The following is a 16,160-nucleotide window of genomic DNA, read 5'->3' as shown; positions in this document are numbered from 1 at the left end:
AACCATACCGACAAGGCGACAATCAATTCGCACGGCACGTATGCGTGCGTGCATACATCATTTGGCTTGTCGTGCATGTTCTTCCAAAATCACATTGAAAATATCAACTATGTAGCTTCGGATGATCCTCCGGTATCTTTCGTCTTCCACACAATCTCAGCGTGACTTTTTCCACACAAATATCTTATCAACATCATGAACAATGAAAAAACTCATGTGCAAATGTCCAATCAAACGTCGGGTTTCTCTTCCCCTCATCAGGCCTTGTTTGGTACTAGGGTTTTTGAGGGGATAATCCCCATAGGGATTGGGTGAAACCCCAACCTTCACCCAATCCCTTCAAATCCCCATTTATCCCCAATACACTAGGTAGGAGTAGTGTATTGGGTATTGAGAAAAATGCACTAGAGTTTGGGGATTTGTGGGGAAATGTGGGGATGAAACATGTCAAATACACTAGAACCAAATGGTGTTCTGGGATATGTGGGGATTTAGGGGTTTGACCGGGATAATCCCCACCAATTCCCTAAAATACACTAGTACCAAACAAGGCCTCAGTGACTTTTTTCCACACCAAATGCCACCATGGGCAACAGGTAACTTTCTATTCATAAGAGCCCAATGGACATGGACTTGAGAACCAATCACAGAGTAGCAAAGGGTGGAGAATTGGGATAAGAATGTACCCTAACAGTCTAAAGTGTAAGCAGATCCTTTAAATCTAGTCAGGGTAAGCAGATCTCAATTCCGCTTCCTGTCCTTTGTGGGGCGAACAGGGCTGCTGCTCGAGGATGGTGTAGACGGTCCAGGAAGAATTGTGCCCCCTTGTATATCACTTGAGATTGATCCAGGAGCTGCTGCCACAGCGTTTTGGCACTCGATATGGGCTATCAAATCTCTTAGCTGTCACAGGACAACGGGGAAGGGTTAGCTGTAGGCTAACAACATGCATACTACTATAAAAAAAACAGAAAGAAATGGTGTGTACCGTAAACAGCATAGTAATGTGTGTGTTCATCAAACCAAACATCGGCTGATAGATGCATTGATTGTATTGTCACATTTTGGAAGCCAATTCAGTTATTAACTTTTTGTTTAAAGATGAACATGCAGTATCGTAACATGACACAGGTTACTATTTGAACCAACACAGCAGTTACTTTAACATACTAACCTCCGCCTCCAGCTTCTCAATCTTCTCATCTTTCAATTTAAGTGCAGCTTGTTCCCTGAAAATAAAATCTAGCCACTTCAGATCGACACTAAAATAGGAACTACAACTATTTTCTGAATCCTAATGATCTAGATATTTCAACAGCCAGGGCGATGGCCGAAGAAAATGCCACAAAAAGTGAAAATAAAAAACAATTCATAGTGACTAGTTTTTTTTAGTCACTCATGAGAATATATGGTGTATAGCTGTGCATGAAACTTTCACAGCTGCAATCCCATATTAATATCATGAGTATTAGCTTTAGCTCTATGGAAGGTACATCCATTTTTCTGGTGATAATTCTAAAAGCAATGAAGAAGATACCTTTCTTGAACTTTCCGAACCCTTTCTTTCCACATCTCCTGATTTTTCACAAGATTGGCATTGATCTGAAAAGGTTAATTATGAGTAATGCGACATCACTGATTTTTAAGTTCTAACATTTAGACCTAGCTTCAACAAATACTATAGTGCTCACATCATCAAGAAAACTTTTCTCTTCAAGGCACTTATCAAGCTTTGCCTGTAACTTTTGGAGTTTCATCATGCTCACAGCTTTCGAAGTGGCTGCAGATATTTCTTTCTCATTCTCCTCTTTGACTTCTGACAGAAGTGACTCATAGTACTACATTAGCACCAGAAAGAAAGTCAGAATTTACCTTACCCTCTCAAATACTATATGTCAACAATATGTCAAGTAGTAGTCTTATAAATATAAAGGAGCAGCCACAAAAACATACAAACTTACATTTCTTTGTTTGTCAAGCTGAGACGTGAGGAGATCATTGTACTCTTCAACAATCTAAAAGAAGAGAAGTGCAAAGTCATAAAAGAAGATACGCACAAACATACCAGGGTGGTATAGCTAATAATATCAAAGATTATTTACTTAGTACATTACAGCTTCAACTTTACTGTTTAGTAGAGCTTCATCCATTCCTGCATCACCACTGCATATTGAACAGATACCATCTGCTTCATGACCACCATAGCAATTGTACTCAACCAGTTTACCATCTGTTTTGGACTGAATCAAACGATGGACATAGTTGTCACCAGCATAATCCCAAACCTTCTGTGTTTCTAATTCAAGTGAATAGCAGTGTTCAGTTTCTTTCCAGTGTTCAATAGCATGACCACCTTTGTACCTGTGACCGCACCAATCAAAGTTAATAAGTTAACTAGTAACATTTGCAACTTACAGAATGAACAGGAAATATTTTACCTTCCACAGCCAACATTACCACAGATTAGACAAATCCAAAGATTTTCCGAAGTTCCACAAACAGAACACATTGATTTCTCAGGTTGCTGCTGACAATACCTACAAACCTGTGTGATACTTTCAAACATAAGCAAAAGGGACTCTTTGCGTTGATAGGAAAAAACTTGCATGACTTCCCTAGACCAAGGGAAAACAAAACAGAGGAAGGCCAAATTCTACAGTGATGAACGAAACAGAGTGGCTGAGTGCTGTATTTCAAAACGCTATCAACTTGGCAAAGCAAAGTTTCCATCAGGATTCAGGTGTTGATAGCACCGTTAGGTCTTTATAATTCCGCTGTTAATTTCAAGTACAGTGGTATAATATAAACATTATAATTCCAATTAGTAAACTAATATAAAATAGTAAGAGTCATAAACTAAATATATCATATTAAGCTCTTACTGGGCACGAAGAGTCTGTCCATTTTGATATGCATGAACAGTGGAAAGAATGGTTGCATATTGTAGTAAGAATGCCTCCAGGATCTTGGTCAAGTCGCTCTGATTGAAAATAGAAACGAATAAACAACACAGTCAACATAAATTCAAAATCCTATTGCTTGGGCTTAGGTAAATAGTAAGAAAACATATGTTCTACGAAGCTAATAAATAGGCATGGGGCAATCTCAAGGGAGTAACACCTATATATCATGAGTTGAACATAAAAGGTGTGGTGGATAGTTACATGTAACAGTTGTAAAGATGCATATGACACCCATTGCCAAAGTGCTTAAAACTATATGGCAACAGGCCAACAGCATAGCATAGGCAAGAGATCATCTTGCCTTCTTAGCCTCATATACTTGCATTTTAAATGTATATGCATGAGAATCACAAAATTGCACATCCGGGGTTAACAGCAGTTACAAGACATAAACAAGCTAAAATAATGCATGTCAGCACAGATCAAATGGGGTTTAAATATTCAACAGCACTAGCATTAGGTGAAAACTTAACGTGACTTAAGTTTATTAGAGGAATAGAGATGGCAAGGATACATGCTTCAAAATCAGGATTCACTTATGTGACATACATTTATTATATGACACACAGGTCCATGATGTGGTTTACATCCTAACATCAGCACACTGCAATCATGTCTCTTTCTCATATTAAGTGAATTATGGCATAATTCAGAAATGTGGTTAGGCAAACATTATAATCATTTTAAAGAACTAAAACAGCACAAAATTATTTCAGACAATAAACAAAATGTGGTATTCTAATTTTCTAATACATAGCTAGATTAATTCAAAATATCTCCACATACCTAGACATACTGGGCAGGTAGGCTGCTCAGCTGAGCTCGTAATCGAGCTATGGGCATGCTCGATCAATTGAGTGTAGTGCACATCTTCCACAAAACGTACACGAGAAACATCACCCTGCAAACACATCAATCTCCAATTAATCACGATGGCACACATTTAATCACAGCAGAAGAAAAAACAAGTATATATTCAGCAGAATTAGAAGAAACCAACACCTCCAGTGATGAGAACTGCTTTCCATTGAAGTGCTTGTAGAAGCTATCGGTGGAGCTCAGGGTGTCAAACTTTATGAGAACGCTATACTGGTCCTCCGCTCCATCAATCCTACATTATGAGCACCAATTAATAATATACTCAATTCCGCGCTTACATCAAAATAGCTCAAGCCCTATCAAAGATGCAAAGTTGGCCAGTTTTGAGGGTACAAGTCTAATACAGCACAACAAACGATGGGATCGAGGAAACTGAACCTATCAGAAGTTCAGAACCACTCGGATTGGACCAAGCTATGCAATTGAGGCCTTGGGCCAACGCAACTGCGCGAAGCTAAGCGAAGGCAAGCAGTGGTGAACAAGCGAGGTACCTGACGATGCGCATCTCGAGCATGTGGGGGACGAAGGAGCCGCAGAATCGGCAGAAGTCCGCGTAGGTCATGTGGTTGGGCACCGCAGGCACGAACACCTGCGGCTTCCTCTCTGCCTACAAACACGCCGCGCGAGCGAGCGTTAGAGGTGACAACGCCCAATACACGAACAGACAAAAATACAAAACCCTAGAACAGGGATGGCTTACCGGAAGATGAGATGACGAGGAGGAGGCGGCGGCCGCGGCAGCGGCAGCGGCGGGTGGGTCGGGGTGGAGGAGGACGACGCCGCGGGTCTCCTCGATGCGGGGGTTCCCGGAGGAGAAGGGGACCGACTCGAGCGCGCGGGCGGATGAGAAGGGAGAGGCGGAGGGGGGGAGGGAGGCGGAATCGCCGGCGGTCGCCATGGCCGGAGAGGATCAGAAGCCTAGGGCAACGACGAGGAGGAAGGGGTTATTCGGAAAAGTTCCTGGCTCAACTGCTCCCAAGTCCTCCCCCTACTCGACCAGGTGGGGCCAACCTGGCAGTGAGATAAAGCGATGACGTATATGATTTAAAAAAAACGAAGTAGAACGGTGGAAACAAAATGTGGAGGACGGGGAGGCCGACCGAGCTGATGCGGGGGAGGGGGAGGCAGCGCCGGGAGGGCCTCCGCTGGCCCGGCGGCGGACTTTGGCGTCGGGGGAGCGGCTAGAATCGAGTTCTTTCCGGCTTCGGCTGTTTTTTTTTTCACCTATGTAAGTCAAAGCCGCAGAGAACTGGGCCAGTATTTTCCAAGTACAAATGCACATCGCCTCTGTAAAAAAAAAAAGATCATAATCCACTGCGCCTGTGGCTCGGGCTTCGCGTGCATCTTGCGGTTGCTTCGGGTTGTGCCGGAAAGGTTGGGAAGGTCGGCATTACGTTACTGAAACTGGATAGTTGGTTGCCCGCCAAGTGGTCGACGTAATGCTGTGCGCGTTGCGGTGCAGCGCAGCTATCCAGGGTTGGTGCCCATGCGATCACCAGATGGTGGAGTGCTCGATGTTAAGGTTTGTACGGTATGAGGTGCTGACTCTGTTCATGAACTTACGATGCCTGTTAGTGTGGCTGATGAGTGAAATGTGTGTAGGCTCTCAGAATTCAGATGATGAGCCTAATTCAGAGTTTACCCGGCCATGGCAATAAGGCACGGTGGAGCCTTATGCTGGTTGCAGTGGATAAGAGTGAACCGATGGCATGTTGTTTTCTGGGGGTGCAGACATGATTTCAGTTGACAGATATTGACTTAGGCCCTGTTCGGATCCTCTCCGCTCCACAACTGCAGCTCCCGGAGCGGAGGGAGCGGCAGCACAATTGCAGGGAGTGGCTCAAACTGAGCTCCTCGCGCCGAGCGGAGTTTCGTGATTGGAGAGGTTCCGAACAGGCACTTATTACTGACTTGTCGTGTTTCCTGGAGAATTCACTTAGAACGTACTCTGTCATCATCTTCTATGTTGGCTTATTTTGTCATTGTCAGGATGCGGATTTAGATTCCGATGCATATATCATCCCCCCTTCAAGCTTGCTTGGATACACCATACTCCAATTTGACCTTTTGGATTGGAAGGGATTTTAGTTCAGTTTCACTGTTCATTCGACGGGATTGAGAGATCCAATCAACTTAGAGTGTACCCAAACAGGCCACTGGATTCACAGTGCTGTTGTGCAACTTTACACGATGGCATAAAGATTGAAAGCCAAATCTTTGATGGAATCTATGGCTGGTTTGTCATGGGCAAGCTTTGGTTAGATCAGTTCCTTGTTCGTTTGGCCTCATGTGTCAACCTGGCTAGCAACTCATAGGCATGAAATTCAGGTGTTCAGAGTACAGTAAGTTTGTCCATGGGCAAAAGCATGTCTGTTCACCCATTATGGGACAGGTAAATTTTGATTTTCCTACCGTTTACATTCTGTGTCAGCTGAAATGTTATGTTATATACTATTCTACTCTGGTGTAATTTATCTTGTAGATTAATTGACCAGTTATGTCCATATATACAGTTAAACTGGTGTGGAGCTAAAAGATGTGTGCTTATATTGTAGTCTTGGTTACTTACCGAGCAAGGTACAGAGGCTTATCATGCTCTCAGTATTGATGCATCAAAGCGATAGCCATGGCTTTCATTCAGCTTACATGTTCACCTTAAAGTCGTAATCTCTTTGAAGTGATTCGAATGTTTGTGCATGATAATCGCGTAAAAATATAGGCATATTTTCTGCCCTGTTTTAAAAAAAGAGTTGTTAATGAGTGTAGTCCATATTTGTTTGGAAATAATGGCAGGACAAGTAACTGTATTAGTTAAATATGTAAACATGGTCGGGCTAATTATTAGGGGAAATCTAATCAACCAACCTTGTTTTACTATTCGCAAAACTATGGACCAATAATGTACCTACCAAGGTTGCAGTCAACATGCCTAGAGATCTTCACAAATCTGGTTTCAACCGATCCTCTGCTATTTGGTTATTAGTAATATGTTGACTGAGCATCCCCAGAAACAAAAAAAATGTATTACTTGTGAATCTAGTTGACTTTTTGAGGTGATTACCTCTGCTTTTAGTCAATGAGTTCGTGTGGTTGATTTATCAGATGTGAATTGTGGAGATGGCCTTTGCTAGGCCTCTCGGTGTTCAGGTTGTTGGGCGTAAGGATGCAAGCGGGCATCCTGCGAAGCCCACATATAAGTATATCGAAAGCCAAATATATATTAATCTAAATAAAAGTTACACTAGGTTGACTTTTAGAACACCTATATGCTTGGGCAGTAATTATTGTGCTGTAGATCCTGTATGATGTCTGCTGGCCGGCGTAGGAGTAGAATGTGCATTCTTGGTATTCTGGTTGACCAAGTAGATGCCCTAATGTTCGACCTTCTTTTAATGCAAAGGTACATGAATGTTTAAAGTATTTTGGAAATATATCAGTGCTCCCTGATGATCATGGAAAGATAGGACACAATGATCAGTGGTCTTTAGGTTTCATAACCTATATGCAAAGAGCTCCAGTTGATGACGATCAATGTTATGAATTTGAAGAGAGCCACATCACAATATTATTTCTGCTGAGCTTAGGAGAGAGGTATGGGAAGGGGATAGAAGAATGACTCTTCTATTTCTTTATAGAGGCCTAACAGTCCAATCTAAAGTAATAAGCCATAAATCTTATCTCTCCCTTAAGGCCCAAACAAAAATATATCTTTCTAATTTAAATGATAAACTATGTAACCGAGGGATTGGTGATCTTATCCTAAAATTTGGAATTCATCTCCTTGCCATGGTGACCTTATGTACTGTTGGATAATGAGCAACTGGTATTCATTGAGGGCCAAATGCCAATACATATACATGTGTGGTAAAGTGCAGAAAACCCCTTACACAATGGGGATATACAGAAAGGAGAGTATACACATCGAACACCCCCCTCAAACTCATGGTGGGTCAACAACACTGAGTTTGGAGAGAAAAAAGGCATGCTGCGCTCGAGTCTGTGCCTTCGTGAAGAAGTCCGCCAACTGTAACTCAGAAGGCACATAGTGAAGAGCGAGAGTCTGATCCTGCACAGCAGCACGCACAAAGTGGGCATCCACACCGATGTGCTTGGTGAGCTCATGCTTCACCGGGTCACGTGTAATACTGATAGCACCGGTATTGCCTGACAGTAAGGGAGTCGAGGTAGTAGCAGACACACCAAAATCATCAAGTAACCACCGTAACCAGATCACCTCACCCGTCAACATAGCCATTGCTCGCAACTCAGCCTCAGTACTCGAGCAAGAAACTGCAGTGTTTCTTGGTCTTCCAGGCAATAAGAGAGCCACCAAGAAAGACACACTAAGCAGATAGCGAGCGTCGATCAGAGGGATCACTAGCCCAGGTAGCATCGGAGCAGTCCTGGAGCTCGAGAGAGCTGGAGCGGGGAAAGAAAAGGCGATGAGAGATCGTGCCACGAAGATATCGTAGAACACGGAGGAGATGACTATAGTGGAGAGAGGTGGGGGCTGAAACAAACTGACTCAGGATGTGGACAGGGTAGGAGATGTCAGGACGCATAACAGCAAGATAGACAAGGCTGCCAACGAGGTGCGATAGCGAGTGGGATTAGGAAGAGGGTCGCCGTCAGAGGCACGAAGCTGAACGTTGAGCTCCATAGGAGTCACAACAATGCGCTCATCACCAAGAGCGGCGCGAGCAAGAAGATCCTGAATATATTTCTCCTGGGAGATGTAGAAGCCATCAGAGGTCGAGGAGATCTCAATCCCAAGAAAATATCGAAGTGGACCAAGATCAGACATGAGGAACTGGTCGTGAAGGCGAGCCTTAACAAAGGCAATGTAGTCAGAGTCGTCACTAGTGATGATCATGTCATCAACATAGAGAAGGAGAAGAGTCCGACCATGAGGAGATGTGTGAACAAACAACGCGGGATCATGATCACTGGGCAAGAAGCCAGCGGCAGTCACCATAGAGGCGAAACACTCGAACCAGGCGCGAGGGGCCTGTTTAAGACCATAGAGGGAGCGGCGAAGTCTATAGACCATGCCATCAGGAGCATAGTACCCCGGTGGTGGCTGCATATAGACCTCCTCACGCAACTCGCCATTGAGAAAAGCGTTCTGAACATCAAGTTGAGAGATAGACCAATGACGAACAGAAGCCACAGCAAGGAGAATGCGGACAGTGGTCATGTGGGCCACGGGAGCGAATGTCTCATCATAATCGCGTCCCTGCTCCTGCTGAAAACCACGGGCCACAAGCCGAGCTTTGTAGCGCTCAAGAGAGCTATCGGAGCGAGTCTTAATCTTGTAGACCCACTTGCAGGTGATGGGACGAACACCGGAAGGAAGGGAAACCAGATCCCATGTGCCAGAGCGCTCAAAGGCAGCAAGTTCTTCGGCCATCGCAAGCTGCCATTCAGGCTGAGTCATGGCAGTCTGATAGGAAGTGGGCTCAGCAATAACTGGGAGACCGTACCGAGCAGGAGAATAGCGATCAGGCGGAGGGCGAGGCCGAGCACGGAGGTTTATGAACCGGGGGAGGCGTGAAGGGAGGCGCACCGGAGGTGGAAGGCGCGTCAGGGGAAACATCCTCAGTACGAGGCCGGCGAGTATAGTGGAGAGGAAATGGTGAGAGAGGGCGACAGACTGGAGATGATGGTGGAGAGGTGGAGGAGGAGGAAGATGGTGTCGGTGGTGACTGAGAATGAATGAGAGGTGGGACATGAGGCACATAACGGGGTGTATCGGGAAGGAGAATAAAAGAAATATCGTCCACAGAGAAGCTCGAGGAAGAAGGACGTGGGTAGTAAGAACGAGACTCGTCAAAAGTCACATCACGCGAAATGCGCAGGCGACGACCAACATGATCCCAACAGCGATAGCCCCTGTGCTCATCGCTGTAGCCAAGGAAAACACACTCAACCGACTGAGCAGTCAGTTTGGTGCGTTCTCACGGGGCAAGAAGGACATAGCACACACATCCAAACATACGACCAGTTCCTCATGACGACTCTGACTACATTGCCTTTGTTAAGGCTCGCCTTCGCAACCAGTTCCTCATGTCTGATCTTGGTCCACTTTGATATTTTCTTGGGATTGAGATCTCCTCGACCTCTGATGGCTTCTACATCTCCGAGGAGAAATATATTCAGGATCTTCTTGCTCGTGCCGCCCATACATAACAGTTTCTGCCGACATGAATTCAAAGTGGAATTTGGGAACTGGAAGTTGTAGGGACAATACAAAAAGGATCTTATCTTGGAACAATGGAGGAAGTCAATGAGCATAAACCAGAAACTGTTGAGATTTTTAAACAAATTATTTTTTGCGAATTAATGATAATGCATCATTGCCCTCTATATGTTGAACCATTGGGGTTGCTTAAGTCCGGCTGCATCCTAATATAGGAAATATGAAGCATCCAGTTGGTCGTCCAATGGCTCAGTTCGTGGCGAGAAATTTCTTTGCACCCAGAAAAAAGAGAACACGTTTGAGCAAGCCTTGATTCTGAGCCCTTGGTTAGTACATTGGCCAGGCAGATTAAATTGCAACTCCACATCATCTTTTAAGTTGAATTCACATCTGATCCGTTCCTTAGAATCATTTGACTAGAGATGGGGTACATGTGTTTATGTATCATCCCTAGTTGGAAACGTACATTTATTGAATTAGTAGTTACATACTGCTGCGGCCTTTGTTGAACTTTGGTGTTTAAAAGCCAAATACATTGAGTTTCATCTTTCGTTCTTGAGGGTTACACAAACTTGTTTCTACCTCCAAATTTCTCAATCGTGTGGTTGTTCCAGTTCCTTTTTCCATCAATCTTTATATTTTTTTTCCATCATAAGAAGTTAAGAACCGAATGAAACACTGCTGGTTTTGCGCATCAAATTACACATATATCGAGATTTGGTCTACTTTATTTGCTAATTGTGTTGTCATTCTATTGTTTTTACCATTAAACTATTGTCTTGTTGAGTACATGATTTCGTTCTAGTATGACTACTTAACTCAGTCATATTAAGCCTATTTGATCTGATCAGAATGGTTGACGAAACTTAAGCTAGCTTAGCGATCGGCTAGCTGTCACTTATTTGCTTACTTCCTTCTCTTTTTCCATTAAATGCCAGTTTAAATAGTCTGGATCACGAGACATCTACAAGACAATGACCATTTAGTTGACATTTCAATGTTACTTCTGAACTTGTTCTTCTGTAACTTGCATGTTACCTCAGTCCTCAGTTACTATATTTTATTTACTTTGAACCTACCAGTTTGCATGAATTTGAGATCTACAACCAAACTTGATGGTTCATGCATCTGTATTGTGGCAAGACAACACAATAGAAGGTACTAAGCAATTAAAGTGGTTAAAACTTAAGCAGTTCCAGAAAATCCAAGGAAAATAATATGGTTAGCTCCAGTCAAAGTCAAGGAGAGAGAGTTCCCTTACCTGTAACTAGGCCAATCCCTTTTTTATATAATTCATCATCATTGGAGGATGACAGATTTTACTGTTTAAGTAGACATTTGATTATCTTTAGTATGGTTATAATATTTAGTAGATGACGCGCACGAGTGCACTTCCCGAGCTTTCCAGCTATATGCGCCGAATCATATCATGAGGTGCTTGGAAAAAATATTAATCTCGCATGCTGATCTCGAGATGATCTGACTAGGCATTACTGAGGGCTTCATTAGTTAAACTGCAATTGCTCAACTTCCAATGGTTTAAAGTTTTTTTAACTTTTATTTCTTAACCCTTCCTTCCAAAGGAATATGTTAGCAAATAAGACGAACCAGTGTTTTTGTGCACCAATATGATTGATTGCATGACTACTAAAATGTTGAGAAGTATGTTTCCTTTTTTTTCTGACGTTTCGTAGGTAGGCATGAAATGGGCAATGGAAGGTAAACCATCACCCCATCAGTGCAAACTTCTGTTTGGTAGGAGAAACTTTGCTCTTTCTGTCTCTTGATCTGTACAGGTGCACCTTTTTTTGTGATGACAATTGCACCTTTTTTGTGTTTGACAGACCTATTGCCTATGAAAATATATATCAACTAGGCTTGCATATTTTTACAATAAGAAAACGTCTGTAGGATTCCATTTTTAGCATCTAGAATGCATGTTTGTTATGGATTCACATTGCTTCATGAGCTTTCAGTTTAAAGAAGATAATAATTGAGTAGAGTACTTCATTTCTGAAATCAGGGTAGTAGAAGATAATCTCAAAATATTTTCCTATTATTTTTTTCCTTCGTCGCTGTTGTTTCATGACTAATCATTTTACTAAATCTGCTATGCTTAGCTCTGAATCTGTTTCCTAGTGTTTTTGTGTAATAATTGCTAGTGCTCAGAACAGGGCTTAGAATATTGTTGATTGACATGAGAGTATGAGACTAGAAAATTCGTTGATCTTATATTGGTCATAAATAATACAATATTTAACCACTATATGTTTTCCATTACATGAAATACTTTAGGTCAATTGCTATTTCGTTAAAAAAACTGCAACTGCCCATGATTCCACAGAAATCTACGGTAGATTCCTTGTGTGGTAAATATGATGATTACAACAGAATGCTTCTTTTTGGCAGGTTATTACCTATTAAATTTAGCTATGGCTGCCAAAAAAGAGCATTACATTTCAAAACAACCCCTCTGCTTTATCCAGATTGTGGAGGTAAGGCAATATTGTAAACTTTATTCAAAAACAACCCCTCTGCTTAGCCAAAAATACACTCTTAGGACTAGTCTATTGAATATTTAAACTCATGTATTGATTGATTTTTTTACCATGGTTCTAGGTGTGTCAAGAATTGAGAGTGATAACATGATCGCTTGCATAATTAGGCATAAATCTTAATTAATGACCTACACAGAAATTGTTGAGTGCATTTGGTATTTGATCAATAACAACATTTAGAAAAACTAATAGATAAAGGAATAATATGAACCATGTTAAGGCGTACATATATATGAACTGGTGCATCTACCTGAAGAATTTGGGTACAATTGCCTCTGGTGATGTACATTGAAATTACATGGTTCCATCAAGACAAAATTCTGTCAGTAGTGCACCGGCTTAGTCCAAGAGATAAAGAGCATCAAAGAAGTAAAAAAAAAGACTATTTAGTGTTTTATTTTTATTAGCACAAAGGTGATCGTTGAGGCACCCCTTTCCTTCTGCTCATGTTTGTGGCCATGTCATCGTCAGAGACCCGGTTTGCAGATCGTGCACAGATATATGGTCCGCTGCGCTTCTTCCGGACAAAATTTGTGTATGGTATGCTCAAATTATCGGAGTCTGATGATCCCATAGGCTCATCAGCATCAACAAGTGTTGATTGGGTTGTCTCATCATCAGCGTCATGAGGAATGAAGAAGTCAGGACCAAGCTGCAAGGTCTTGCATGGACGCAGGTATGCTGACAAGTCTTTCTTCTTCCGTAATATGTACTCAACCTGAAAAGGATGCATATGAGTGAACGTGACAGGTAGTTTTCATATGTATGTCCAGAAATTGACAGTTCGCTTTAAATGCATTTAATGCCTATCTGAACATATTTTCTGAATTTGCTAACATTAATTTTCATATATTTTTACTTTATAGTGCTTCTACCAGCTGATTCTCCAATCAGATTCTTCAGGTAGCTAAATACTCTGATATGGATATTGCATGGCAAATGAGGTCAGATGCTATTGTAGCTAAGTACCTTTTAGAATCTAGATCAAAATTGTGCTGCTTCTCTCATTTAGTATGAATTATATTCTGCGATTCTATCAGCCATCGTAATTCAGTCGAATATAATTATTTTGTTAGTCATCATAATTCAACTCAATATAACTACATTATTTCTCAGCAATCAGAATTAAATTGCATGTAATCACATGGAATAACACTAGATCGCGAGTTCTACTAAATCACCTTGCAATCCAGAGAGCAGTAGAAATAGGGCTCTTGAAGGCTCCTGTCGCAGGAGGTGCAAATATTCCCTGACCCCTTAAATTGCCTATTCTGTGGTCTCTTCTTCAGGAAAACGACCTTAGAGCTGTTAATCGTGTATGACTGCACCATGTAGATACAGAATTATGAGCATGCATGCATCTCAGACAACAATTATCAGACTCACATGCATACTGTGTAGACTATGCATATTACCTGAACACCGGAACAGTCAATAAGCTTCTCAAGGTCCTCCAGCCGAACGACGTCATGGTAGACATATCGCCGGACCTGCAGGAGCCGGTGTACCCGGTGTGTCGACACACAGTGTGGGCAGATGCTGGTGCAGCAGTCAAGGCAGCATATGTTCTTCTCGTTCTTCTTGGCGTGCTCATGGAAGGGGCATGCCACGAAGAACTTCTCTGTGCTGAGGGCCTCTAACCATGCTGGCTTCCACATTGCCTGATGATGCTGCAAAACTCCAAACGATCTTTGCATCACTAAAAGATGAACTTAAATGAGGAAGCATGAAAAAGGTGGGAATTCTCACCATGATTATGTATGTCGGTGTAAAGCCTTCGGTGTTCTATGTGTTCTTTGTTGGAAGAGGAGTGGGGAGCTTTGACGAAGAGAGTACGTGTAGCTTGTGAAGAATGAGAGATGGGGTGTTTAGTGGGCTAAGAAGGATTAGACCAGCCAGAAGAAGGGGGTTATATACTTGCATTGCTAGAGCTTTTGACATTTGACTCCTTAATATATGGAACTATCATGCGAGGAGCCTTGCTTTATGAAGGAGTAGTGATAGGCATGTGTAGTTACTTTGTGCATCATATTAAGAACATGTTCCTGAATTGCCGTTGTAGCCTTGTAGGTGCCGGGATGTCATATTTCAAAAAGGAAAGTTGTTTCACAAAATATAATTACCCATTCTAAGGAGCTGCAAAATCATTTCGTATGGGTTGCCCATGCACTCTGTGGTAAAGTTGATCCTTCTAAAATTTCCAATTTATAGCATAAAGTGGCTTTTACTTCTCAGAGAAAAAGTCAACTAATAAGTATCTGCGTGAGCCCATGACATCGATTACAGTTTTCTACAGGTAAATTACCTGCATGAACATAAGTTTTCAATCTATTTTGTAATTTCAGTATCAGGTTGAATTACTGTGTGCACTAATAAGTTACAACGGTGGCTCTTCTCTGGAGAAATTATGAAAATCTGAAAATACCATGCAAAATAAAACAGATCATTACAGTTTGCTGGTAAGCCTGATTGATGCCGGTAAGTGTTTCTTGTAAAATTTCAGTCACTTTAATTTTCCTTGTAAACAAGAAATTTTTATTTCTTCAAGAATGAATCAAGATATATTTCACAGATGCTGGTTCCGGGCGGCATGCAAACGGCAAGGTCTGAAGTTTTAGCATTAAAATCTGCTGCATCTCTTGGAGATTGGGCTGATGTGCATGACATGTACTGATGTACACAGGGAACCAACAAAGCACACAAAAACAAATCTAAAGGAAAGAAAGGGAGGTGGGGAGGTGAGGAGAACGTGGATGCTGTTTCTAGTGTTTCCCAACCCTTGTGCCAACTTTTTAACTTATGACCAAAGCTCAAATCTCTAGCCTTGGCTATTGAGCTCACCCCTCTAAACAAATGCAGTCCCCAAGGACGCGTTGATTCCTTGTTTGGAGCCTTATGTGGGGGGGAGGGGATGGCCTTTCTTGGGCAACCCATGCATACAATATAAATCTGCGGTCTCCACTAACAAATTACTGCCTTGGGCTTTGCCCCATCCATCGTGTTTGCCACAGGCTAGGTGTTGTTTTACCCGAGTATTATATCTCAAATGGTGAGCTATAGTAGCTCAAATCTGTTACGGAAGCGCACTCTGTAACTTTTGGGGAATCTACATTCTGTTTTACTCTTCGACTGTTCTTGTTCCGAGCACAAATATGTGTGGTTTATATCTTTCTTAATTTTGAATGGGTATCCTAAGTGACAGGCTACAATTACTTTCTGTGGATCAACAGAGTCTTGTTATGGAGTATGGACTATTATGATGTACTTTGTGCTATGAAACCTTTTTCCTGGTAATTGCTGTGGCCTAGTTACTGCCTTTTGCAGTTTGCACTACATTGGGTATGTTGTCTATGTTTAGTTTTCACATGCAAGGGTTACAGATTCCAATATCTAGCTTGGCTTGTTCCAGGCGTGGATTCAGTGAGGCACGAAATGGCTTGTCCCAGGTGTGGATCCGATGAGGTTTTGCAAAGAATCAATTATATGTAGATGTGTATAGTCCATTTAGAAGTTTAAGATGGTACTCTTCTGGTTGATCCGAGCCGTGTATGTTTTTTCTAA

General features: G+C 42.1%; 2 protein-coding genes across 2 annotated transcripts; both read right to left on the bottom strand.

Moving 5' to 3' along the window:
* Nucleotides 1-222: 222 nt before the first annotated feature.
* LOC119316239 (BRAP2 RING ZnF UBP domain-containing protein 2-like) lies at nt 223-4,802 on the bottom strand. Its single transcript, XM_037590549.1, has 12 exons — nt 4,543-4,802; nt 4,334-4,449; nt 3,966-4,074; nt 3,750-3,864; nt 2,883-2,980; nt 2,439-2,545; nt 2,115-2,361; nt 1,962-2,015; nt 1,692-1,838; nt 1,538-1,602; nt 1,175-1,229; nt 223-903 (listed from the first exon to the last, which is right to left on the bottom strand). The coding sequence occupies exons 1-12, from the start codon at nt 4,738-4,740 to the stop codon at nt 742-744; spliced, it is 1,473 nt and encodes a 490-aa protein (XP_037446446.1). The 5' UTR covers nt 4,741-4,802; the 3' UTR covers nt 223-741.
* A 7,978-nt stretch (nt 4,803-12,780) lies between these two features.
* Nucleotides 12,781-14,552, bottom strand: LOC119318885. The gene is made up of 4 exons (XM_037593448.1): nt 14,349-14,552; nt 14,015-14,269; nt 13,781-13,921; nt 12,781-13,317 (listed from the first exon to the last, which is right to left on the bottom strand). Exons 1-4 carry the CDS (start codon nt 14,349-14,351, stop codon nt 13,003-13,005), a joined length of 714 nt encoding a protein of 237 aa, XP_037449345.1. The 5' UTR covers nt 14,352-14,552; the 3' UTR covers nt 12,781-13,002.
* Between the last annotated feature and the right edge of the window lie 1,608 nt (nt 14,553-16,160).

Source organism: Triticum dicoccoides, chromosome 6A (genome assembly GCF_002162155.2).
Source record: "Triticum dicoccoides isolate Atlit2015 ecotype Zavitan chromosome 6A, WEW_v2.0, whole genome shotgun sequence".
Classification (NCBI taxonomy): domain Eukaryota; kingdom Viridiplantae; phylum Streptophyta; class Magnoliopsida; order Poales; family Poaceae; genus Triticum; species Triticum dicoccoides.
Note: the sequence above shows the minus strand (reverse complement) of the source record. Positions and strands in the feature narration are given on the sequence as shown.

What these genes read in the sequence shown, in the direction of transcription:
- LOC119318885 (XM_037593448.1), bottom strand. An exon ending in TTGACTGTTCCGGTGTTCAG is followed by an intron (nt 13,922 to 14,014) that starts GTAATATGCATA and finishes TACATGGTGCAG; the next exon opens with TCATACACGATTAACAGCTC. An exon ending in ACTGCTCTCTGGATTGCAAG is followed by an intron (nt 13,318 to 13,780) that starts GTGATTTAGTAG and finishes CATCCTTTTCAG; the next exon opens with GTTGAGTACATATTACGGAA.
- LOC119316239 (XM_037590549.1), bottom strand. Translation starts at nt 4,740, where the DNA reads ATGGCGACCGCCGGCGATTCCGCCTCCCTCCCCCCCTCCGCCTCTCCC. An exon ending in GTTCGGAAAGTTCAAGAAAG is followed by an intron (nt 1,230 to 1,537) that starts GTATCTTCTTCA and finishes TTTTATTTTCAG; the next exon opens with GGAACAAGCTGCACTTAAAT. An exon ending in TTGAGAAGCTGGAGGCGGAG is followed by an intron (nt 904 to 1,174) that starts GTTAGTATGTTA and finishes GTCCTGTGACAG; the next exon opens with CTAAGAGATTTGATAGCCCA.